General features: G+C 40.5%; 1 protein-coding gene and 1 pseudogene across 1 annotated transcript in view; one reads left to right on the forward strand and one right to left on the reverse strand.

Annotated features, from left to right (window-relative positions):
• VOPP1 (VOPP1 WW domain binding protein) overlaps window positions 1-4,597 on the reverse strand; it is a 108,245-nt gene extending 103,648 nt beyond the window's left edge. The window contains exon 1 of the mRNA XM_021703715.1: window positions 4,512-4,597. Within this exon, the coding sequence (XP_021559390.1) occupies window positions 4,512-4,565 (54 nt within the window). The 5' untranslated portion in view covers window positions 4,566-4,597. The remainder of the gene's footprint in view (window positions 1-4,511) is intronic.
• A 1,166-nt stretch (window positions 4,598-5,763) lies between these two features.
• Window positions 5,764-6,304, forward strand: LOC110592678 (annotated as a pseudogene).
• The last annotated feature ends 20,188 nt before the right edge of the window (window positions 6,305-26,492 follow it).

A 26,492-nucleotide genomic window follows, 5' to 3' on the forward strand; every position in this document is an offset into this window, starting at 1 on the left:
TGCTCAGATTCCAAAAGCTCTACGAAGTGGGAGGGTTGAAAAGGTTTATTTCAGAGAACTGGCACCCAAGAGCTGCCACAATTGCTGGTATTCCAGGGCACAAGAAACATTTGGCAAGAAACAAAAAACACTCTTAAACATGACTTGGTTCTAATTTCAAGACTCCCAGGCACCAAAATACATAGGACTTTAGAAAAATACTCAGTAATCCTCTTATTTTCCTTAGTTTCAAAAGACAATGTTCACCATAGCACATACCCTCCCCAATGTCTATCACCCAGCCACCCCATCCTACAGGGGAGGGGGTTGGGGGGATGGGTTAGCCTGGTGATGGGTACTGAGGAGGGCACATTCTGCATGGAGCACTGGGTGTTATACGCAAACAATGAATCATGGAACACTACATCTAAAACTAATGATGTAATGTATGGTGATTAACATAACATAATAAAATAAAATAAAAAGAAATGAATGGATAATTGGAAGATTTTTCCATAAAACTGAAGTTATTCTATTAAAGTCTGTCCTTAAGTCAAAAAAAAAAAAAAAAAAAAAAGACAATGTTCACCTTCCAAACCTCTCTCTCTAGGAGAAGACCTCTCCTTTAGAAAAACCCTAGCCTAAGAAGGGTTGTTCTTTTGTGGGAACAACTTTGAAACACACGGAGCAGCCTCACTTAAAGGTTCCCAGTTTGGGGTTCCAGGGGAGAAACAGAAAGATACTGATGCCAGACCCTCCAATACAGTAACCCAGTAGAATTCGTGCCCCCCCCCCCCCCCACCAGTGAATGGATGCAACAGAACACCCAGCACTTGCACTGGGGAACGTTATACATATTTCTAGGCTCATTTCAGAGCCCGTAGAACAAATACTACTAAGCCTATTATAAAAGTGTCCACAACCTGACCTCCAGAAAGAGCCTGCAATGACAAAATCTGGAAAATGAGGCACTGTGATAAAAAGGCCCTGGGAGGCACATACCCTTAGGACATAATTACTCCCCAGGTTCAACGAAAGCACAATCAGATTTGAAACTTTTTTTTTTCTTCTGGTTTCTAAGGTGCTGTTGCAGCTCAGCAAAGGCCCCTGGGAATTACTTTATCAGGGCTACTAGGAGACAGCTTAGCACATTCAGTCTTCCTGGAGGCACTGTTCTCAGGGCAGAAGCATAGAACTTTAGAATTTTACTACCCAAAAAAGGCTTGGGGGGGTTCCCAAGTCTGTGACCACATTCATGACCTGGGTGCCTGGGACCTAAGCTTCTGGCAAAGTGACAGGGGAGTCAGGAAGATCAAGTAAGAGACCCTCCTCAGCTTCTCATGCAATTCGTAGGAAGCTCTTGGTTAATAGAAAGGAAAGGTCACCTCAGTAATGAGCTCCCAAGAAGCCTCCCTGGGGAAGGGTTGGTGCTTTCAACAGCCTGTTCCTACTTAAAGCCCTGTCCAGGCTGCAGGGTGAGCACACAACCAAGTTTCCTAGGACAGCCCTGTTGATGGATGCTTGCTGTGCGAGCCCAGTTATTAAGAGCTCCTGATTTCATTCTCCTAAGTGTCGTAGTTTGGATGCTAAATTATATGGGTCCCCTAAGGAAGTGTGACTGAGTTCTAGAGCATATTTTGCAGGTTTACCTGTTTCATGGAATACATACCTCTCCAAGTCCACCACTGGTTTCAGGACATACTCTGGGCAAATTCTTTCCACGTCTCTGTAGACCCAACCAGGAGAACAGCAGGGTGAGGTGGAGCCCAGCTGCCTGGGTTTGTATCTCAAGTCCCTCGCATTTAACAGCAGTGAGACCGTGGACAAGTTCTTTCTAACAGCTTCCATTTGAAATCAAAATGGCGATAAAAGTAATTGCTAAGAGAATATTCGTAATCAGTTAATATTTGTAAAGTGCTTAGAGCAGTGCCTGAAACAGGGTAAGCACTCTATAAATGTTTGACAAGTAAAAAACAAATATGTAGTCTTTATGTCTAATAGGTAAGTGAATTCCTATAAAGGGATGGTGAGCTTCTAGTTCCCCTCCCTACTCAAGGACTTCTTGCTGACATAAATAAAACCTCCCTGCCCGATCCTGGGTGGTGCTGGCTAGGAACAGAGTGCTGCGGGCTTGGAATGGAGTAACTGCTGCTAGGAGGTGCCCTTTTCCCAGACAGTATATAATCAACTACACTACAACCACAATTAAACCAGTTCAAGCAGAACAAAGAATCAGAGGCAACTCTCCTAGGTTGCAGTTGGCTGTCAGAGGTCACCAAATATCTCCGTCAGTACTTTTACGTGCTTAACGTGAAGAGAACTCTGCCTCCTCACATATTTGGCAACTGTGATTCACACTTAATGTATGTGATTCAGGACTTCAAGAGCGTCAAAGGTGCTCTGACAACAACCAATTTTAGATGAAATTCAGAGCAACCAATTTAAGATGAAAACATCTCAGTATCTATCTCATGTATAAAATTCCATGTGTTGAATTAAAAAAAAAAAAATCTCCTTAATTCTTCAGAGAGACACCTCTCCACCAGAGACAAAATAGGTGCTTAGGATAATCATCTCATAAAGTGGGCTACACCACACCATCCTATTGAAAACACAAATTACCAATCATCTAGATACCTGACTTTGGGAAAACATCAGCTTAGTCATTTCCTTTTCACTGTTGTCACCGTTTTGCCTCTGAGATCGTTTCAACCTTTCAGACATGATTTGAACACTCTATTAAGAGGATAAATTCTTATGCAACAGCTTCTTTGGAAAGAACTGAGTCCCTGAAGCGGTCTCAGCTACCTAACAGGGCACAGCACCACACACACTAAAGACCTGGGATAGGCACGACAATGGAATGCTAGATAATTTTATCAAGAGCTGATTTTAAAAGGTGGCTCAGAGCGGGCATTGCATGCCTAAGTACGGATGCTTTGGTTTTTAGCTAAACAGTCCTCTCAGACTCACTTCACCTTCGTTCTGTCTAGTGAGTCACAGAGGAGATGCGATTCCTAAGGTCTTAAAATTCTGAACAAATGCAAAGAATGCAAGTGCGGAGGCACCACACAAAAATATTAAATAAGAAGGCAGAGGGATATTAAGAACAAAAACAGGGGCGCCTGGGTGGCTCAGTCGGTTAACCATCAGCCTTCATTCAGCTCAGTTCATGATCCCAGGCTCCTGGGATCCAGCCCCCCATCGGGCTCCCTGCTCAAAGGGAAGTCTGCTTCTCCCTCTCCCTTTGCCCCTCCCCCCGCTCGTGCGCTTGCGCCTCTCTCTCTCTCTCTCTCTCTCTCTCTCCTCCAAATAAATAATCTTAAAAAAAAGAAAAGAAAAACAAAAAGTCGGCCTGGCGCAATAAGGTTTTCCATCAACCTTATTTTCGAGTGCTAAGAAGACGTTCCCATCCAACATTTCCTAATAATTATTTTTTAATCAACTAAGAAAACCAAGTCATTTCCAGCACAGATACTCAACTATGAAAGAGTTTTACGGCCCTCTAAAATAGAAGACAGAAAGGAGTGTAAGTATTCATCACCCATTTACTCCGATTTCATGAATTTAAAGCAAATTTCCTTCAAAATAATGAAGATGAGCAGGGAATCCGACAAACCCTAAGTCAGACTCCACACCCCAAAATCCTACTAGCTCACATTTTAAAGAACCCGCTTTAGCAAAAAGGGGGAACTCCCCCCCCCCCGCCACATCAGGGGGCGCAACTTTCCAGCCCCGGGCAGGGCGGGGTGGGGCGGGGTGGGGTGGGTTGGAGGGAGGGCAGGAGCGTTGCGTTCAACCCGGCGCTTCCACCCTCCATCGCTTCAACAAGTTCCCTCTCTAGGCTCCAGCAAATCACGCCCACCACCCAAACTCTCCGTGGAATTTTTCTCTCGAAACTGAAGACTGTGCGCTTCATTTTCACACGCAGGAATGTTTCCTCCCGCTCATTGCTGCTACTTCCCTGGCATTCCGTGACATTTTCCCACAACTACGAGTCCGCGCGTTCGCACCTCCACCCTCCAGCGGCCAACCCACTCCAACCTCAAACCGCACGCGGCCTGGATTCTGCGCCTGCGCCGCTCCCGGGACCACCGCCCCCCTCCCCCCCCGCGCGCATGACCCCCTCCCCACTCCCGTCCTCCTTGAGGGAACTTGGGGTACAACGCATAAAGGTCACTCCTCAGTCTTCCAGAGCCCGCCGCGAGAAGCGAGAGAAATAAGCAACCCCGGAGCGCGGGAGAAGGGGGGTGGGGAAGGGGAGGCGGTGTCGGGTGGGGATGGGAGGGGAGGGCAGAGGGGAACAGGGGGGAGGCCGGATGGGACCTTGTCACCAGGATCCCCACACAGTCAGCACCCGGACTTAGGTCCGCGAGGCTGGGGCTCTCCGCCGCTCGACCTTTCGGGTTCTCCCAGATGGTCTTTCGGGGGCGTCTCGGCACTGCACCCCGCTCAGCCCCCGGCATTGTTCGCGCTCCGCTAGCGCATCTGAGAGGCGCCGGGGGAAGCGCGGCCCGGGCCTCGGCCCCTACCTCCACGAGCAGCCCGAGCAGCAGCGCCGCCACCCTCCGGGGCAGGCGGCTCATGGCTCCGTGTCGTCTCCGGCTGTGCCCTGCTATCGAGTCGCGGGCGCGAGTCAGCAGCACGTCCCCAGTGGCGCGGGCGACAGGGCGGGGGTTTGGACCCCGCGCCAGCCGGATTTGGGGGCGCGGGGCGGCCGGCGGTGGCGAACCTTAGACGCGCCGCGCTGCCCTCGCTGCGCTCCGCCCCGCGCTCCGCCCCCGACTCGCGCGCGCTCCCGGCACGCCCGCTTGGGCTCGCGCCCGCGGGCACCGGGATCCCAGCCCAGGCGGGTACACTGCTGCTGGGCGCCCGGGTCCGCAACGCCTCGAGGCGCCCGCGGGGAGCGGGGATAGGGGTTGCAGGGCCAGGCGAGCGGGAGAGGAGCTATCGGGTGTCTTCTCCCTCGATGGAGACCGTCCTGTCACCCTCGAATAGACCCAGGAAGGTTTTGGAAAAGGAGCCAAGTCTTCGCGTGGTGAAGCTTGTTTCGGAGGGAGGTGGCTGTAGATCAACCTGTCGCTCCGTCTTGCATCCTGTGCTTCTGTGTTCTTCACTCTCCCTCCTATTCCTACAAACCGCGGGCGCCGGCAGCCGTGCCCCCCACCCACGTGTGACAGAAAGGACAGCCAAAGGGAGAGGGAGACGGACTGTGAATAGAAGGCTCCTTACACCTCACTTCTCATTAAGATGTCGGTGCTTTTTATGTCTGCATTCTTTTCCCCTGGTCCTGCCAGCCTGGACTCCACCGCAATAGGTCCCACGTTCAAGTCCACCCTCCCACTGCTGAGTTTGTGATGTCCTTGAACTCTGCTGAATCACCTTTCCACCTCCACTACCTAGCACCCACCATATTTATTTTTCACAACGTGGCTCAGATCTCAACTCATCAGTGCAGTTATTCAACAAGCATTTACTGAACTTGTAAGATGTACCAGACCCTGAGCCGGAGGGCCAGTATGTAGAGGTGGGCTTCTTGAAAACTTAATGCCGGAAGTTTAAAGGGATAGTCACTTACATGACTATGACACATCCAGGGTGCTGAGTGCGGAGACCAAGGGGTCAAGGGTAATAAAGGAGCATAAAGGACATAAACGATGACTGGAGGTAGAGGAGGGGTCGTGGAAATACGTATCACCTAACGCTAATCCCAGACACTTTCTAGCCTTCATCACATGTCCTCATCTGATGATTTTAAAATATGCACCACTCATGGTCCAAACCATGGGGGAGAAGGCTCAAAAGAGTGTGAAGACTGCTCCTAGAGCAGTTGCGTGTGCAGAAAGTGAAATCCGGGGTGATGTAACTGTAGGACCTAGGATGGTGATCCACTGTAAAGCACAAATTATTGCAGAAGCTGGGCCCATAGTGATTGCTCAAGGTAACCTCATAGAAAAACAGGTGCTTATCATAAATGCTCACCCTGATAATATCACCCCTGAGGCTGAAGATCCAGAACAGAAACCTACGATCATTGGCTGGCTGTTATTCCCAATCCATGAAAATGGGAGATAATAATGTTATCGAATCAAAAGCATATGGGGGCAGAAATGTAATATTGACAAGTGGGGCTTGCTGCAACCTGAATACGTTTGAAGTCATCCCTGAGAACACAGTGATCTATGGTGCAGACTGCCTTCATCAGGTACAGACTGGGCGACCACAGCGCCAGACACTACTGTTGGATTTCCTGATGAAAATCTTGCCAAACTACCACCACTTAGAGAAGACTATGAAAGGAAGCTCAATTCCAGTTAAGAACTAAGAACAATATATGGCATCAAGATAACAGTTTGTCTTTGACCACTATCTTTTGAAAGGGCCACAGTGTTCCTGCGCTCTTAGCAGTTTACAGAATACATGTTGACTTTATTTTGTAAAATGGAGTCAGAGGAAGGTAATGGATTTTTCACTGTAACTGTCTTTTGTAATTTATATAAAATACATTATTTTCCTATATCCTTGCTCCTTTTCTGAGAATTTACAGGTTTAGTTTATTTTTCTTTTGTCATATAAAATGTTGGCCATGGATTTTAGTTGTATAAAGGACTCCCCATGATAAGAAAGGGCATATTGTTATTATATTCTAGCATATATTGTACTAAATAAAAATGCTAATGATAAGACTTGTAGTGAACATAATTTTAATCGATTTTTCTATTTCTGTTAACTTTCCCAAAATAGATCTTTCCATTTTTATTGCATGACATCTATATTAAAGCTACTGTGTTCATCGTCTCCTTTTGCGGCTTTGGAGCTGTTTAAAATTTCGGGTGAAATTTCAGCAGCTCTTGAATTAATTTGACTTAATTTTGTTTCCAAAAAAATTCTTTTAATTTTCATTTTAGTAAAACAGAAATAATTAGGGGAAGTTGTATTCAGTAGCGTACAAAATCAGTAAGAATGATCTCTGATAAAAATGACAAGTAAATGAACATTGAGAGGATAACAAAACTAAAAGAAATCTTGATATATTTATAAACTTATGCCATGATTTTGGCATACTACTAGTGACTGTTGATGTTGTTGTAATTTATCTAATTACATAATGGCAATATATTTAAGATTTTATTATAATTCTAAATTTTAATAATTCAAGTGTGTACATTTGATGGAACATTTTAACTCTTGAATCAATAGCTGTTGATTAATACTAAGACATTAAATACTAAAATACTTTCTCTTGAAATTAATTGATTAATTAAAATAAAATAATAAAATAAAATATGCACCACTGGACTGTACCTGTTAGAACCAGAACTTGCAAGAAAATCAGGCAGGATGACTGTGGGCTTCAGTGTCATGGTAAGGGCACCATCAGACAAGCCCATCAAGGGTCTCTGGACTCTCCTAACTTTGACTTACACTTTACAATTAGGGCATTTTACTACTCTTTTCAGTGCAGAAGTTAACTTAGAGAAAACTAAGCTGCAAGCCTTGTTATAGGGCAGAGGTGCAAAAAATTTTTTCTCCAATGGCAATGTAAGTCCTATAAAAATACAAATGACCTCTGCTAGGGTCAGAACCTTAGCCAATTTTGTGTCTAATTTAGGAATCTCACCCCAAGAGCTGTCCCTTCCTCCCCTTTGCTTCTTCGGCTGTATACACACCAGTTGCCTGCCTTCTCCTTTGAAGCAGCTTCATATCCGACCAGTTCCTTCATTAATAGAACCCTGACATGTGTATACTATGTACTGGCATGTATTGATATGTATGTGAATTACATTTCTATTCCATTTTGAACATTATGCTGATGCCTCTCTCCTGGTTCTGTATCTCCACTAAGAAGGTTGTTTTGCTGAGTTTAACTTCTTATAATTTATATAAATTTCCTTCAAAACACAGAGCTAAAACTTTGTGATGCTTTCTTCTCAGTCTGATATCTCTTTTGTGTGCCCTCTGCCTGGTCCTAGATGATGAGTGGCTGCTTGGCATGAGTGGGTAACAAGATGAGGGCTGGCCTGCCAGGCTGTTGCCCTGAATACAAATCATAAGGGCACACAAAGGCTCTGAAAAAGTATCAAGATGGAGAAAACTCTACTACAACAACTCTCAGGTAGGATATGACTTGGGGTTGGAGAAGAAATTCTCTGATCTGTTGTTTAGGGCAGGACTAGACATGCCCCAGGCCTGCTCACCTGCCTCTGATGAGGGAAGACCCAAGAACCTGGGCTTTTGTGTTGTCAAAGGAAGCAAATACAGGAGGGACTAGGCTTTGACCTGTAGTCCCCTTGCAAATCTCAACTCTCCTCACATGGAGTGTGCATGAATGATGGACATGTATTTCATTTATTCCACAAATGTTTATCTACACCTTCTTTCAGCCAGGCACTCTTGTGGACATTGGGAATAATAGCAATAAAAAAACAATAGACATAATAGCTGCCCTCTGGATTGAAGTGTAGACTTTAATCCAGTGAGGGGCAAGGGATAATTAGAAATAAATAAATAAATGTGTGTATGTCAAATTATAAGTTCCAGGAAGAAAAATAAATGACATGAAACATTTAGGAGGTATGGCAGGTATCATTGAAAAGAAGAGTGTCAGGCCAGGCCTCTATGGCAAATTGCCAGGAGCAGAGACCTAAAGAGAGGGAAGAGAACTGAATATGACTATTAATCAAAGGCCCTAAGGCAGGAACAGCTGGGGCCTGGGGAGCTTTCAGACAGAATCAGTGGGACGAGGCCCTGTGGTCCTCTAAATGTGGTGGAACTTGAATTCAAAGACAAAATGGGACCCAGATTGGTAGTCCATTATAAGAATTTGAGGTTTAGTTCTGAAAGAAATGTGATGTTTGAGGATTTTGAGTTGGAAAGTAACATGATCTGGCCTGTGCTTTAAAAGGATCACCCCCTTTTCCGTGTTGAAAACAGACTGCAGCACAGTGGAGAAAGACTAAGGGAAGGGCAGAGACTAGAAGAACAGTGAGGAAACTGACAAAATAGTCCAGGCAAGAGGTGGGATGACTTATAATAGGAATGGAAGCGGAGAGAAGTACTTGGATTCTGGCTATAGCTTGACCCTGATGATGGGTATAGCTGTTCTAATAAAAAAAAGATGACAACAAATCTTTAGGGAGTTGTTCAGTACAACACATCTATAGGATACTGACTGAAAAGTTAACAGGGGTCAGATTTAGGAGTCCTGTTCTAGGTGAATTGCAAGAAAGTTGTGACCCATTCATGTACACAAAATTATAAGCTCAGCAAACAGCTTAATAATAAAAATGAGGTATGTCTATCTAGACAAGATTGGAGAGGTTTATCTTAAATACCCTCCAAAATGTGTGTGTGAGGAGGGATGATGATGATAATGATTATGATGATGAGTGTGTATTAGAAAATTGACAAGGATGCTAAAAAGTTTTCTGGTGAATCAGTTAACAGCACAAATTTGTAAACCAGATGAAAAAAAAAAAAAAACAAAAACCTTCTTATCTCCCATTTATTCTCCTAAAATCCATTGTCTTTTTTAAAGAAACCTCTTTGTTCTTCCCACAGAAGTTCTTTCCCCAACTCCCTTTCACCTATTAAGTATATAAAACTCTAACATTAACCATTTAGTAAGCTAGCTACACATTTTGTTAGTTCTTCTATGTAAGAATAAATCTTTTTTTTCTCATGTTAACCTGCTACTTCAGTTTAATTTGCAGGTCCTCAGTGAATTAAGCTAAGAAGGTAGAGGAAAAGTTTTACTTCCCTGACATGGCTGATGTAAGAGAATAAGTGAATGAAAAATTGACGAGACTGGATGAGAAATAGAATGGTTTGGAGATAAAGATTTAGTCAATAACCATAGATTTTAATAATCAGATTTTTAAAAACAAAACAGTGGTGGTAACTTTGACACCCCATAGATTGGCTTTACAAAACTGACCCTACAGTTCTTCAAAAAAAAAAAAAAGAATTTCCTACTAGATGTGAACAGATCACAATTCCACATAGTATGCCTTTTCTTTATATTTTTTGTGTCTATTTTTATTTTTTAAAGTTTATTTTAATTCCAGTATAGTTAACATACAGTGTTCTATTAGTTTCAGGTGTACAATACAGTAATTTAACAATATAGTAACTTAACAATTCTCCACATTATTCAGTGCTCATCATGAAAAATCTACTCTTTAATCCTTATTACCCATTTCACACATTCCCCCCCACCCACTTCCCCTCTGGTAACATCAGTTTGCTTTCTATAGTTAAGAGCCTGTTTCTTGGTTTGTCTTCTCTTTTTTTCTTATGCTCATTTGTTTTGTTTCTTAAATTCCACTTATGAGTGAGATCATATGGTATTTGTTTTTCTCTGACATATTTTGCTCAGCATTATATCCAGCTCTATCCATGTTGTTGTTGCAAATGGCAAGATTTCATTCTTTTTTGTGGCTGAATAATATTCCATTGTATATATGGAATATATATATATCCACTGCTTCTTTATCCATTCAGCAATGGACACTTGGGCTGCTTCCATAATTTGGCTATTGTAAATAATGTTGCAGGGGCACTTGGGTGGCTCAGCCAGTTAAGTGTCTGCCTTCGCTCAGGTTATACCAGGGTCCTGGGATCAAGCCCCAGGTCGGGCTCCTGCTCAGCGGGGAGCCTACTTCTCCCTCTCCCTCTGCCTGCCGCTCCCCCTGCTTGTGTTCCCTCTCTCTCTTTCTCTCCCTCTCTGTCAAATAAATAAATAAAATCTTTAAAAAACAAACAAAAAAATAATGCTGCAGTAAACATAGGGATGCATGTACCCCTTTGAATTAGTGTTTTTGTATTTTGGGGGTAAATACTCAGTGGTGAATTCCTGGATTTGGGGTAGTTCTAATTTTAATTTTTTTTGAGGAACCTGCATACTGTTTTCTACAGTGGCTGCACCAATTTGCATTCCCACCTATTTCTTTACATCCTCACCAACACTTGTTGTTCCTTGTGTTGTTTATTTTAGCCATTCTGACAGGTGTGGGCTGATATCTCATCGCAGTTTTGATTTGCATTTCCTTTAAATTAAAGCAACATCATTTGTTAAATACTAAGGGCAAGGGAGGAAATTGCAGTAATTGGACATATATTATGCTATGCCTACCTTTTGAATACAATATAGAATTTAATTTTTTAACAGGTGTGGAAAGCGGATAGCATTATGCCTTTTTCACAGATCAGTTACTCCCATTCGGAGACAAAAAGTAACCTTCCCAAACCTGTCAACTAGCATAAGGTGACACTAGGCCTGAACTTTATCTGGCTCCAAAGCCTATACATCCTTTTTACACTAAAGGAAAAGTTCCTTTAAGAGCAGTGTTTCAAACCACTCATGCCCCAAAGCCTATACATCCTTTTTACACTAAAGGAAAAGTTCCTTTAAGAGCAGTGTTTCAAACCACTCATGCCCCAAAGCCTATACATCCTTTTTACACTACAGGAAAAGTTCCTTTAAGAGCAGTGTTTCAAACCACTCATTAAATCCTCAGTAACTGTAGAACTGCAGAGAAGCCCTTTTAATAAGAAAAACAAGCATCTTAGATTCTTACTTTGTTTCATTGTTTGAGGATGATCTTAAATTATCTTGATCCAATGAACCAAAAGGGAGAATTAAAGCCATACTCTCACTTGATTTGTTTGCTACTAAAAGCTTTTCTTAAAAGCTACTCGAGTAATAACTAGAAGTAAGGTACATTAGGACTCTGGTTTTGCTTCATGAGTAAATGTCCTTGGATTCATGTTTGGCACCAAAGGCCTGACACATGTTTTACAATGACCAGACAAGCTGGTACCTCCGAGTACCAGGCAAGAACAGATCATATCCCTAAAAAGCGGGGGAGGGCGGGCAACCCTGTTGGGACCCCTCTCACTCCTGAGAGTTTTTTCTGTATCTTCACTTAATAAACTTCTATTGCTTTACTCACTCTTTCATAGATTTGATCTAACACAAAATTGACACATCTTCTTGTAAACTTAACTTCCCTCATTGCCTGCCTCAAAACTAAGCTGTGTACTTTGAGTACATACATATGTCAGATTCATTTTTGTGTCCCTAAAAATTGGTACAATGTCAAAGACAACAGTAAGCATTAAATAAGTATTTAAGGAAGGAAGAATATGTTAGAGAAGTTAAAGGAAGAAAGGTGGTTAGGAGTATCAAGTTTGTGCTATAAATGTGAGTTTTTAAGTCCTGTTAAATCCCCTCCTGGAGATGTCCTTTTGCTAAATTTTGCAATCTTAGTGAAATGTCTACATTATTATTCTGAGTCAAAGTTTAAAGTATTGGGGAAGTTTTAGTTGTCAGAACCTTTGAAACAATTTAGCAAATAAAATCCACCTCAATAATCCACTAAAAGTTGTGCTAAGCATAACCTAAGCTTAAGCCTAAGCATAGCCTTGCTTATTCCATTGTCCTCTAGAAATCCCCTTGACCACGTTTCAAAGCCCAGGTCTGCACAAAGGGTTGCTGGGTGAGCTGTGCACATTCAGCCAAGTGATCTTTGGCTGCTTGCCTTGATTTGATAGTTCCTGATTTATATCTGCTCTGTCCTGTCAGTTCCTTAATGCTATTTTCCTCCTGTCTCCCCCAAATAACCATAAAGTCACTATGTTGAGGGCCACTGATTTTCTGCTTAAGCAAACTCTCCTGATTAAGATCATATAACTTCAAGACAGTGTCTATCTCTTAATGCCTTAGAGAAGAGACAAATGGTAGAGAATAGCTCTGAGAAAATTCAGACAACCCTTAGCCTTGTACATTTTGTTCTCATGTTATATAGTACACACTAGGAAGAGCCAATGCAAATGATTGCATGATTGAGGCATTAGTCAATGTCTAAGCAGGAAGAAGCTTAGTATAAAGCAATAGGGAGAGTTGAGGACTATGGCCAAATTAAAAAGTAGGTGTCTAACAAAAAGGTTCATTCAATTACTTTTAGAACATTGAACTGGCTATATAAATCATATTTACAATTACTGCGGGCTATGTTCAGTTTGTGACCCTTGGTCTGTAATATAAAGTTCGGCCTAAATAAATCCTAACTATGAAGGGAAATTTGGAATATCTTCCTACCAAATTCACACCATACATCCCAATTCTTGACTCTTAAGGCATCGTTCAAGTCTTACCTTTATCCAGTGTGTTTTAGGCCTAGCCTACCTGACACAGTTGGCACTCAACCATTATTAATTAAACAATTGAAAGAATCGCAAGTTCTCATTATTAGGTTACTAAAGCACTTGCCAAGTAAGTATACAATAATTTAGCCCCTAACTACAGATATTACTCTACTTCAGTGTTCATCAATCTTAAGCATTATATGAACCTTTTTAAAAAGAAAAAGTTCTCAGCATCCAGAATCTCGTAGGGGTTGTGAGAGAATCCAAGAGATAATCCCACCATATCAGTTCTCCTCTGCTTCCATAAAAATAAATCCATACTTTTTAGAATAATGAAGATTATACTTTTTAGTCTCCCTTGTGCTAGGTATTTGCAGGTAACCCACAGGAAGAATTTTTTCGGGTTGCTGTAACAAAATACCACAGACTGGGTGGCTTTAACAATAGAAATATATTTCCACATAGTTTTGAGGACTAGAAATTCAAGATCAAGGTGTCAACAGGGTTGGTTTTCTCTGAGGATTCTCTCCTTAGTTTGCAGATAGCTGCCGTCTTAATTATTGCCTCTTCATGTGATTGACCTTTGTGCATGTGGCCCTGGTGTGCCTCTCTGTGTAAAAATTTCATCTTATGAGATCACCAGTCAGTCTGAATTCTAATGGCCCACACCAGTGGCCTCATTTAATTGAATCAACTCTTTAAAGGCCCTATCTCACACTCTGCGGTAGAGGTGTTGAGAACTTCAACATATGAATGGGGGGGGGGGGTAAAATTCAGCTCATTATATCCCACCCATTGGCCCCCCAAAATTCATGTCTTTCTCACATGCAAAATACATTCACTTCCATCCCAACAGCCCCCCAGATCTTAACCCATTCCAGGATAAACGTTAAGTCTCAAATCTCATCTAAACATCATCTAACTCGGGTGTGGGTTAAGAGTGAAAACGTGATTCATCGTCAGGTAAAATTTCTTTCTAGCTGTAGACTTGAGAAACCAGACACCTTATCTGTTCCCAAAATACAATGGTGGGACAGGCATAGGATAGATAGTCCCATTCCAAAAGGGAGAAATGGGAGAGATGGGTGACACGTTCTAAGCAAGTTCAAATCCTAGCAGGGCAAACTCTTTATATTTTAAGGCTTGAGAATAATTCTCTTTAGCTCAATGTTCTGTCCTCTGGGTAGTCCTGTCCTAATTTGGGTCCATTTCTGGGGGGCAGAATTGCCTCCTCAGCCCTGGGTTGCAACTCCTCAACTAAGGCCTTGGGTAGTGGCAATCCGGCCCACTGAAACCTAGGTGGTGGCCCCACCCTCTGGAACTGAAGAGGAGAAATATTTCCAGCATCAGAGTCATCCGTCCATTCTCTTGAAGGATAATGCATGTTCACAGCCAGATAGTTATCCGTATTGCAAACAATGAGAAAGTGTGTTCTAGAGAGAACCCCAACAGTGGTCAGACAATCACTCCATAAAGAAACTACCAGGTGTGACTCATGGATTTAATCAGCCATCTCAGCAGTAGCCTGGGATAGAAATGGGGTTAAACCAGCAGAAACATTGCCATATTGAACTAAAGGGACAGAAATGAGATAAAATAAAGGAAGGCTGTTGGACTTCTGGAATTCTTCAGGATGGGACAATAGAGCTATCTGGCTATGAGCATGTAACTATATATCTAAGTTTGTCATTCATGATTTCTCCTTTCCACAAAACACTAGAACACATTCAGCCAAGTTCTCTGCCACACTTTATGTTAAGGATCATTTCTCCTCCAGTGTCTAATAACATGTTCTTCCTTTCCGTATGAAGCCTCCCTAGGAGGAACTTCAATGTCCATATTTCTACCAACAATCTTTTCAAGGCAATCCAGGGCTTATCTAACATACACCTCAAAACTCCTCCAGCCTTTATCCATTATTCAGTTCCAAAGCCACTTCCAAATCTTTAGGTTTGTTGTTCCAACAGCAGCACTATTTGCATTAGTTCACTAGGGCTGCTATAACAAAGTTATCACAGACTTTGTGGTTATAACAACAGAAATTTATTTTCTAACAATTCTGGAGGCTGGAAGTCAGCCTCAGATCAGAGTGCTGGCAGGATTGGTTTCACTGAGGCCTCCCTCTTTGCTGCCTTTTCACGTGGTTGTCTCTCTGTGCCCTGATGTCTCTTTGTGTGTCCAAATTCTCTCTTCTTCTTCTTTTTTCCATTCAAATTCAATTAGCCAACATACCTAACATCATTAGTTTCAGATGTAGTGTTCAATGATTCATCGTTTGGGTAATAACACCCAATGCTCATCACATCACATGCCCTCCTACATATAAGTGAAACCATATGATAATTGTCTTTCTCTGATTGACTTATATCACTTCACATAATCCCCTCCTGTTCCATCCACATTGATGTAAATGGTAGGTATTCACCCTTTCTGATAGCCGAGTTATATTCCATTGTATATATGAACCACATCTTCTTTATCCATTTGTTGTTGAAGGACATCTGGGCTCTTTCCACAGTTTGGCTATTGTGGACATTGCTGCTATGGACATTGGGGTGCAGGTGCCCCTTCTTTTCACCACATCTGTGGCTTTGGGGTAAATACCCAGTAGTGTAATTGCTGGGTCGTAGGGTAGCTCTAATTTTAACTTCTTAAGGAACTTCCATACTGTTTTCCAGAGCGGCTGTACCTGCTTGCAAAACACTCTCTCTAAAGGCCAGGGAAACAAGCAAAGATGAACTATTGGCACCTCATCAAGATCAACAAAACTACAGGGCAACCTACGGAATGGGAGAAGATATTTGCAGATGACGTATCAGAAAAAGGGCTGGTATCCAAGATCTACAAGTTCTCTCTTCTTATGAGACACCAACCAGATTGGATTCTAACGGCCTCATTTTAACCTAATCATCTCTTTAAGGGCTTTATTTCCAAATACAGTGTTAATCTGAGGTACTCAAAGTTAGGGTTTGAACATATGAATTTCCACATGGGGGAAACACAAAGCCATAACACACACCAGTGGAATGTAAGCATCCAGGAATCTTCCTTCCCTGAAGCACCACGTTCTGGTGAAGAGGGGACATTGCACTACAGGACTTCTTCATAAGGCCACTGCTTAAGAGCCGGAGATGTAGCTGACTTTCCTAACATACAGAAACAGACACAGAGAGTTAGACAAAATGAGGAAGCAGACAGATAAGTCTCAAATAAACATCGGGTGTTATACACAACTGATTAATTGTTGAACACTCCATCTGAAACTAATGATGTACTATGTGTGGCTAATTGAATTTAAATTAAAAAAAGGGTTTCCCAGATAAACAAAAGCTAAAGGAGTTCACCACCATTAAACCAGCCTTACAGTAAATGTTAAAGAGATTCTCTGAGTGGAAAGGAAAGACCATAAACAGGGGTAAAAAAAAAAAGGCAGAAAGCACAAAAGCAGTAAAATTAAGTATATCTATAAAAAGAAATCAAGGGATTCACAAAATAAAAGGATGTAAAGTGTAACACCATATGCCAAAAACGTGGCGGGGGGGAAGGAGTAAAGAATGGGTTGAAATTTAGTGACCATCAACTCAATATAGATTGCCACATGCAAAAGATGTTACATACAAACCTAATGGAACTGCAAATCAAAAACTGGTACTAGATGTGCAAAAAGTAAAGTGAAAGGAATTCAAGTATATCACTAAAGAGCGCCGACAAACCATTAAAGGAGAGAGCAAGAAAAGAAAGGAACAGAGAACTATAAAAACAAAAATAAAAGTAACAAAATGGCAATAAATACATACCTATCAATAGTTACTTTGAATGTAAATGGATTGAACATTCCAATCAAAGGAAATAGGGTGATAGAATGGATAAAAACAAGACCCATCTATATGCTGCCTACAAAAGACTCATTTCAGACCTAGAGACCCATGCAGACTGAAAGTGAAAGGAAGGAAAAGCATTTATCATGCAAATGGAAGTGGTAAGTAAACCAAAGTAGCAATACTTAGATTGTTCAAGGTAGACTTTAAAACAAAGACTGTAACAAGAGACAAAGAAGGACACTATATAATCATAAAGGGAACAATCCAACAAGAAGATATAATTGTAAATATTTATGCACCCAACATGGGAGCATCCAAATACATAAAGCAGCTAAATAGCACAAAGGAAGTAATTGAAAGTAATACAATGATAGTAGGGGACCATCACACCCCACTTACATCAATGGACAGAATATCCAAACAGAAAGTCAACAAGAAAACAGTGGCTTAGGTTTTTATTTTAATTTTTAAATTTTTTTTTCTGGAGAGAAGCTTTTATTTTATTATGTTCTAAAGTTATGCTTAAACGTTATTCAGTTGGGTCTCTTTTTATACATCAAGAAAAAGGATCCTTCGATGTAGTATGCAATGAGATAGTGGACATGTATGGAAAATGATTTCGGTCCTTACACAGAATTATATACACAGAGGGGAAAGCACGGTGATTATCAGTGAATTCATAGAAGTGTTGTGGCAAAAGTGCCAGCAGGGGGCGCCTGGGTGGCTCAGTTGGTTGGGCGACTGCCTTCGGTTCAGGTCATGATCCTGGAGTCCCGCATCGGGCTCCCTGCTCGGCGGGGGGTCTGCTTCTCCCTCTGACTTTCTCCCCTCTCGTGCTCTCTGTCTATCATTCTCTCTCTCAAATAAATAAACAAAATCTTTTAAAAAAAAAAGTGCCGGCAGACATTCCTTCAATCTGCCTCCCTTTTATTTTTTTCTTTTTTTAAATTTAAATTCAATGAGCCAACACATACTACATTATTCGTTTGTGAGGTAGTGTTCAATATTTCATCAGTGGCCTGTAACACCCAGTGATCATCACATCACATGCCCTCCTTAATGCCCATCACCCAGTTGTCCCATCCCCCCATCCCACCCACCTCCTTTCCATAACCCTCAGTTTGTTTCCTACAATCCAGAGTCTCTCATGATTTGTCTCCCTTTCTGATTTCTTCCCATTCAGTTTTCCCTTCCTTGCCCTATGATACTCTGCACTGTTTCTTATGTTCCACCTGAGTGAAACCATATAATAATTGTCTTTCTGTGATTTATTTCACTTAGCATAATCCCCTCCAGTTCCATCCATGTTGATGCAAATTGTAGGTATTCATCCTTTCTGATGGTGAGTAATATTCCATTGTATATATGAACCACATCTTCTTTATCCATTCGTCTGTTGAAGGACAACTTGGCTCCTTCAGAGTTTGGCTATTTGTGGACATTGCCGCTATGAACACTGGGGGGGGGGGGCGTTCAGGTGCCCCTTATTTTCACTACATCTGTATCTTTGGCATAAATACCCAGTAGTGCAATTGTTGGGTCATAGAGTAGCTCTATTTTTAACATCTTGTGGAAACTCCATACTGTTTTCCAGAGTAGCTGTACCAGCTTGCATTCCCACCAACAGTGTAAGACGGTTCCCCTTTTTCCTCATCCTCGCCAACATTTGTTGTTTCCTATCATGTTAATTTTAGCCATTCTAACTGATGTAAAGTGGTAACTTATTGACGTTTTGATTTCTATTTCTCTGATGACAAGTGATGTGGAGCATTTTTTCATGTGTCTGTTGGCCATTTGTATGTCTTCTTTGGAGAAATGTCTGTGCATGTCTTCTGCCCATTTCTTGACTGGATTCTTTGTTTTTTGGGTGTTGAGTTGATAAGATCTTTATGGATCTTGGATACCAGCTCTTTATCTGATATGACATTTGCAACTATCTTCTCCCATTCCATAGGTTACCTTTTAGATTTGTTGACTGTTTCCTTTGCTGTGCAGAAGCTTTTTATCTTGATGAAGTACCAATAGTAAATTTTTGCTTTTCTTTCCTTTGCCTTTGGAGACATGTCTAGTAAGAAGTTGCTGTGGCCAAGGTTGAATATGTTGCTTCTTGTGTTCTCCTTGAGGATTTTGATGGATTCCTGTCCCCCATTTAGGTCTTTCATCCATTTGAGTTTGTCTTTGTGTATGGTGTAAGAAAATGGTCCAGTTTCATTCTTCTGCATGTGGCTGTCCCATTTTCCCAGCACCATTTCTTGAAGAGACTGTCTTCTTTCCATTGGATATTCTTTCCTGCTTTGTCAAAGATTAGTTGACCATAGAGTTGAGGGTCCATTTCTAGGCTCTCTACCCTGTTCCATTGATTTATGTGTCTGTTTTTGTGCCAGTACCAGGCTGTCTTGCTAATCAGAGCTTTGTAATAGAGTTTTGAATCAGACATTGTGATGCCCCCAGCTTTGGTTTTCTTTTTCAACATTCCCCTAGTGATTTGGGGTCTTTTAGTATCTTGGTGAGTATTTTGGCATCCATGTTCATCAGAGAATTTGGTCTGTAATTCTCTTTTTTGATGGGGACTTTGTTTGGTTTTGGGATAAAGGTAATGCTGATTTCAGAGAATGAGTTTGGAAGTTTTTGAAACAACTCCAGAAGAATAGGTATTATTTCTTTTTTAAATGTTTGGTAGAATTCCCCTGGGAAGCCATCTTGCCCTGGACTCTTGTTTTTTGGGAGGCTTTTGATTACTGCTTCAATTTCCTTGCTGGTTATTGGTCTGTTCAGATTGTCTATTCCTTCCTGTTTCAGTCTTGGTAGTTTATAAGTTCCCAGGAGTGCATCCATTTTTTCCAGATTGCCAAATTTTTGGCTCATAGTATGTTCTTAAAATTATCTGTATTTCCTTGGTGTTGTCGTGATCTCTCCCTTTTAATTCTTGATTTTATTGACTTGGGTCCTTTCTCTTTTCTTTTGGATAATTTGGGCCAGAAGTTTATCAATCTTATTAATTTTTTCAAAGAACCAGTTTCTAGTTTTGTTGATCTGTTCTACTGTTCTTCTGGTTTCTATTTCATTGATTTTTGCTCCAATCTTTATTATTTATCTTCTCCTGCTTGGCTTAGGTTTTATTTGTTGTTTTTTCTCCAGGTCCTTTAGGTGTCATGTTAGCTTGCATATTTGAGACTTTTCTAATTTTTTGAGAAAGGCTTGTATTGCTATGTACTTCTCTCTTAGGACTGCCTTTGCTGTATCCCAAAGGTTTTGAACAGTTGTGTTTGCATTTTCATTGTTTTCCATGAATTTTTTTTAATTCTTCTTTAATTTCCTGGTTGACATATTCATTCTTTAGTAGGATGCTCTTTAACCTCCAAGTGTTCGAGTTCCTTCCAAATTTCCTCTTGTGATTGAGTTAAAGTTTCAAAGTATTTTGGTCTGAAATTATGCAGGGAATAATCCCAATTATAATCTAATTATAATACTGATCTTTTAATATCAGTCAAGACCTGATTTCTGACCCAGTATGTGATCTATTCTAGAGGTTTCATGTGTACTTGAAAATAATATGTATTCTGTTGCTTTAGGATGGAATGCTCTGAATATATCTGTGAAGTCCATCTGGTCCAATATATCATTAAAAGCCCTTGTTTCCCTCTTGATCCTCTGCTTAGATGATCTGTCCATTGCTGTATGTGGGGAGGGAAGTCTCCTACTATTATTCTCTTATTATCAATGTTTTTCTCTAATTTGGTTTTTAATAGGTTTATATGATGGCTGCTTCCAAGTTAGGAGCATAAATATTTTTAATTTTAGATCTTCTTGCAGAAAGACCCTTTAAGTATGATATAGTGTCCCTCTTCATCCCTTACTATAGTCTTTTGTTTAAAATCTAACTTCTCTGATATAAGGATTGCTACCTCAGCTTTCTTTTGAGGTACATTGGCATCATAAATGGTTCTCCACCCCCTCACTTTCAGTCTCGAATTGTCTTTAGGTCTAAAATGAGTCTGTTGTAGACAGCATATGGATGGGTCTTGCTTTTCATCCAATCAGACACCCTGTGTCTTTTGATTGGAACCCGTAGCCTGTTTACATTCATAGTAACTATTGAAAGATATGAATTTAGTGCCATTTTATTATCTGTAAAGTCCTTGTTTCTATAGATTGTCTCTGTTTCTTTCTGGTCTGTTACTTTTGGGCCCTCTTTTCACTTATAGAATCCCCTTTACTATATCTTGCAGGGATGGTTTAGTGATCACAAATTCTTTAGTTTCTTTTTGTCCTGGAAGCTGTTTATCTCTGCTTCCATTCTGAATGACAGCCTTGCTGTATAAAGTATGCTTGGCTGCATGTTTTTCTCATTTAGTACCCTGAATATATCATGACAGCCCTTTCTGGCCTGCCAGGTCTCTGTGGATAGGTCTTTTGCCAGCCTAATGTTCTTCCCCCTATAGGTTAAGAACCTCTTGTCCTGAGCTGCTTTTAGGATTTTCTCTATATCTCTGAAATTTGCAAGCTTCACTATTATATGTCAGGGTGTTGATCTATTTTTACTGATTTTAGGAGGGGTCCTCTTTACCTCTTGGACTTGAATGCCTGTTTCCTTCCCCAAATTAGGGAAGCTCTCAGCTATGGTTTGCTCAAATATACCTTCTGTCTCTCTCTCTCTCTTTCTTCTTCCTCAGGGACCCAAGTAATTCTAATATTGTTTAGCTTTATTGGTATCACTGATTTCTTGAAGACTCCCACCTTGGTCCATTAGTTGTTTTTCTGTTTTCCTCAGCTTTCTTCTTTTCCATCAATTTGTCTTCTATGTCACTTACTCTGTCTTCTGAACCAATTATCCTAGGTGTTAGAGCATCCAATTTATACTGCATCTCAGTTAAAGCATTTTTTATTTTGGCCTGATTAGATTTTATTTCTGCTAAGAGATTCTCTAGGTTCTTTTAGCCTTTTTCAAACCCAGCTAGTAACTTTATAATTGTTACCCTGAATTCCAGCTCTGATATTTCACTTATATCCATATCGACTAGCTCTGTGGCAGAATATTACCTCTGGCTCTTTCTTTTGTTGTGATTTCCTCCTTCTAGTCATTTTGTCCAGAGAAGAATGGATGTAAGAGAATAAAATAAATAATATAAACCACGACCCAAGCGAAACACACACTAGACAAATCCTAAGAGGTCAGAAGGTAAAAAAGAAAAGAAAAAAGAAAGAAAGAAAAAAGGTGGGGAGAGAATATAATCTCCCAGCTGGACAAAACAGGGTGATGCACTTGGTCCTGAGTGTATTTTGGTCTGTGTGTTAGAAGATACTAAATCCCAATATTGCAAAGAAAGCAAAACTTGAATATATACAAAAATAAAATTGAATAGAGTGAAAAGAAGCCAAAAATGAAGAATATATCTATAAAATATAAATGTAAAAAGTGAAAGTTAAAAAAAGGGACTTAAAAATGAAGAGTTGGTAAAATAAGAAACAAGTTGAAAAGGAAAAAAAAGAAAAAAGAAAAGGAAAATTTTGAACTGAAAGATAAATGAATCATGAGAAGAAACCTCAAATTCTATATACTATTTTCCCCTAGTGCTGGAGTTTTGCAGTTCTGTGTGCTCTGTAAACTTGGTGTTCCCTGTTCTTCCAGCTGGTCTTCTTGGGGAGGGGTCGGCTGCATTGATTCTCAGGTGTTTTTGTCTGGGCAGAGTTGCACCACCCCTTGCTAGGGGTTGAGGCTCAGTGTAAGGTGCTTCAGGTTGTTCTATGTGGCTTTTCTTCACTGAAGGCTTTCCTGGCCTCTCTAGAAGTTGAAAATAAAAACGGCCAGCCCCGATCTCCAGCTCTGGAGCTGAATGATCACAGTCCCCTGTCTTCAAGTAAATCCTCAGGGATAAGTGGTCTTCACTTTTGTGTGTGTGTCAAACTCTGCAGACCCCTGTGGTTGGTGCCCACACTGATCCTCCCAGGGAAGGTGGAGGGTTGTGGAGTTTCTGTCCTTTGCAGGGCTCCTGCATGGAGAACGGTTGCCGATTATGCTGTGGCTTGCAATTTATGGCAAACTGAGCTGAGGTATCCTTCCCAGGCTCACTGAACCTCATCAGTTTCCCCACTCCAATGCTTGGGAACTCTGCTGGCTCAGACACCCTGTTCTTTCTGTGACCCTGGTGATTCTGAGACCACACTGTCCCACCTAGGATTCTGCCCCACTTCACCACCTGAGTACTTTTCAGGCAGGGATGTCTCTCACTGGAGCAGATTTCTATAGGTTCTAATTTTGTGCTCCAGGGCTATATCACTTTCTGGTAGCCAGCTTACAGAAACTCCCTCCCCCACCATTTGTTTTCCAATATATCCCCTCAGATTCACTTCTCCACACCTCCTACCTTGCAAAAAGTGGTTGCTTTACTATTTGTAGAATTCCAGCAGTTCTTTTCTTACATCTCAGGTTGAATTCACAGGTGTTCAGAAAGATTTGATAGTTATCTAGCTAAATTCTGGAGACCAGATAAAACTAGGTCCCCTACTCTTCCTCCATCTTGCCTCCCTCTCTCCTGATAGCATTTAGATATATGAAGACTCCTAAGATGTTTTATTCTACTTTTGGCCTCCAAAGTTCCATCAGGTTTTTTCTCTGGACACTCCAGTCACACTGGTCTCTCTGGAAAGCTCTGCCCAACATGTTCAATGTGGTATTTATCCCTGAATGAAATCTTGGATAACTACAGGGATGAGTCCTCCCAGAGTATTTGCCAAAGTGAACTGCCAATTTCTGCATCCCAAAACTCAGAAATAATTCTCTCCCCCACTATCATAGCCTTCTCTAAACCAGGAATTACCATAGTGCTATGGGTGTGTCTTACTTTCCTTCTACAGATTTGACTCCAAGAATATTTATTGACTACTTGATGGTTAATTCCTATCCAAGGAGGAAAATCACTACCTTTTCATGGTGTTCAACAGGAAACCTTTCCCAATATTGACACCCTCCTTGAAGAACTGCTGACCACTTACTACAGAATAGTTTCTGCAAAAACAAAACAAAACATTTTAGTGTTTGGCTCTGCAAAAGTTTTGTTAGGAGAGAAAATGTCTTCCTCAATAACTTTGCCTTCAGGCTGCCTAAACTCCTCATCATAAATACAGCTAATATTCTACCAGTTCCTACCATTTTCATAGAACTAGATGTTTCTAATAATTAGAATAATTAGCTATTAAATTCTGGACTAAGGAGAAAAATTGCAAGTGTATGTTTTCTAAGAATATGTGCTATGACGTTATTGCACTACTTCCAAACATGCAATATCCACAGATATTTATAGACTATTTTTTTTAATTTAAATTTTAGTTAACATACAGTGCAGTATTGGTTTCTGGAGTAGAATTCTGTGATTCATCACTTACATACAACACCCAGTGTTCATCCCAAGTGCCCTCTTTAATAGCCATCACACATCAAGCCCATCCCCCATCCATCCTTCCATCAACCCTCAGTTTGTCCCCTATTGTTAAGAGTTTCTTATAGCTTGTTTCCATTTCTCCCTTTTTTCTTCCCCCCCTTCCCATATGTTCATCTATCTGTTTTCTTTCTTAAATTCCACATGAGGGGGATCATATGGTGTTTGTCTTTCTCCGACTAACTTATTTCACTTAGCATAATACACTCTAGCTCCAACCACATTGTTGCAAATAACAAGATTTCAATTTTTTGATGGCTGAGTAATATTCCATTATATATATAATTATATCTATAAATCTCACATCTTCTTTATCCATTCATCAGTCGATGGACATTGGGCTCTCTCCATAGTTTGACTATTATTGATAATGCTGCTATAAACATTGGGGTGCAAGTATCCCTTTGAATCAGTATTTTTGTATCCTTTGGGTAAACACCTAGTACTGCAATTGCTGGGTCATAGGGTAGTTCTATTTTTACCTTTTTGAGGACCCTCCAAACTGTTCTCCAGAGTGGCTGCACCAGTTTGCATTCCCAACAACAGTGTACCTTCACCAACACCTGTTGTTTCTTGTGTTGAGAATATTTTTTTAATTAAGGTTATAACTCTTACCCCCTCAGAAGATTTATTTTCTTATCAAAAACTATAGTTACTTGCAGATTTATAGTGTGAAAAATAATTCCTAGAAAAGTATTAATCATTATTTCACATCAAATTAAAGGTTTAATTCAAGTTAATATATAAGAAAAATTTTAGTAAGGGACTTGTACCTTTGGGAAGATGAAATACTCCTTTTACCTCCTGTGGAATATCTGTGGAGCCTCTGTGGATGATTTCTTTCATTTTCAGATCTTTACCATTGATATGGTCATGATCCTCAAATTGTTATCTCAATCCACGGTATTTCTGAGCATTACACTAACATAGCCACATCCAGTGTCCTACTAGAGAATTTCATTTGGGTAATATATCTTCAAGCTCAGGTAAAACCCTGAACTTTATATCTTCTTTGTCAGCCCCTTTTCCTGTTTTCTCCACCTTGTAAAGGTTACCAGACCAAATCCTGAGAACTTTCCATCTATTCCTCTGTCTCTTACCTCTCAAGGTGCTTATTAATTATATTGCATAAGAGTCTCTTGAGTGTGCCCTTTACTCTATCTTACAAAAAAAAATATTCCTAGTTCAGGTCTTTACATCTTCTCTCAATATTTTCTGTGTTACTTGCTTTCAATCTGTTCTCCATGCTGCTGACAAAATAATCTTCCTAAAATACAGGGGCAAAAATCGTCTCCTTCTTTGCTTAAAAACTCCCGAATTTCTTCCCATTGCTTTTTATTTTCTTTTAATAACATATTTTGACCTCAGTAAAATACCCTTAATATAACTTTACCATCTTAATCATTTTAAGTGTACAGTCTGGTGATATTATGTATGTTCATATGGTGAAACCATCATCACCATCCATCTCCAGAATGCCTTTCATCTTTCAAAACTGAAACTGTATTCATTAAACAATGATTCCCCTTTTTCCTTCTCCTCCCAACACCTGGCAACTATGATTCTACTTTTTATCTTTATGCATCTAACTATTCTAGGTGTTTTGTACAAATGGAATCACAAAGTAATAATCTTTTTGTGACTGGCTTATTTCACTTGGTATAATGTCGTCAAGGTTTATCCATATTATATGTCAAAAGTTCCTGCTTTTTCAAAGCTAAATCATATTCTACTGTAGGTATAGAGCACATGTTGTTTATTTGTCTGTCAGTGGACCCTTGGGTTACTTCCACATTAGAGCTATCATGAATAATGCTGTTATAAACATAATTGTACAGACATCTTTTTGAGAATCTGCTTTCAATTCTTTTAGATATATACCTAGAAGTAGAATTGCTAGATTATAGGGTAATTTTATATTTAATTTTTGGTGAAAATGGTAGATTGATTTCACAGAAGCTGTACCATTTTACATTACCAACAACTGAACAAAGATTCCAATTTCTCCACTTTCTTGCTAACAGCCACACTTGTTGTTTTCTATTTTTTCTCTTCTCTCTTTTTTTTTTTTTAAGATTTATTTATTTAAGAGAGAGAGAGTGCACGA

The sequence above is a fragment of the Neomonachus schauinslandi genome, chromosome 12, assembly GCF_002201575.2.
Source record: "Neomonachus schauinslandi chromosome 12, ASM220157v2, whole genome shotgun sequence".
In the NCBI taxonomy this organism is placed as follows: Eukaryota; Metazoa; Chordata; class Mammalia; order Carnivora; family Phocidae; genus Neomonachus; species Neomonachus schauinslandi.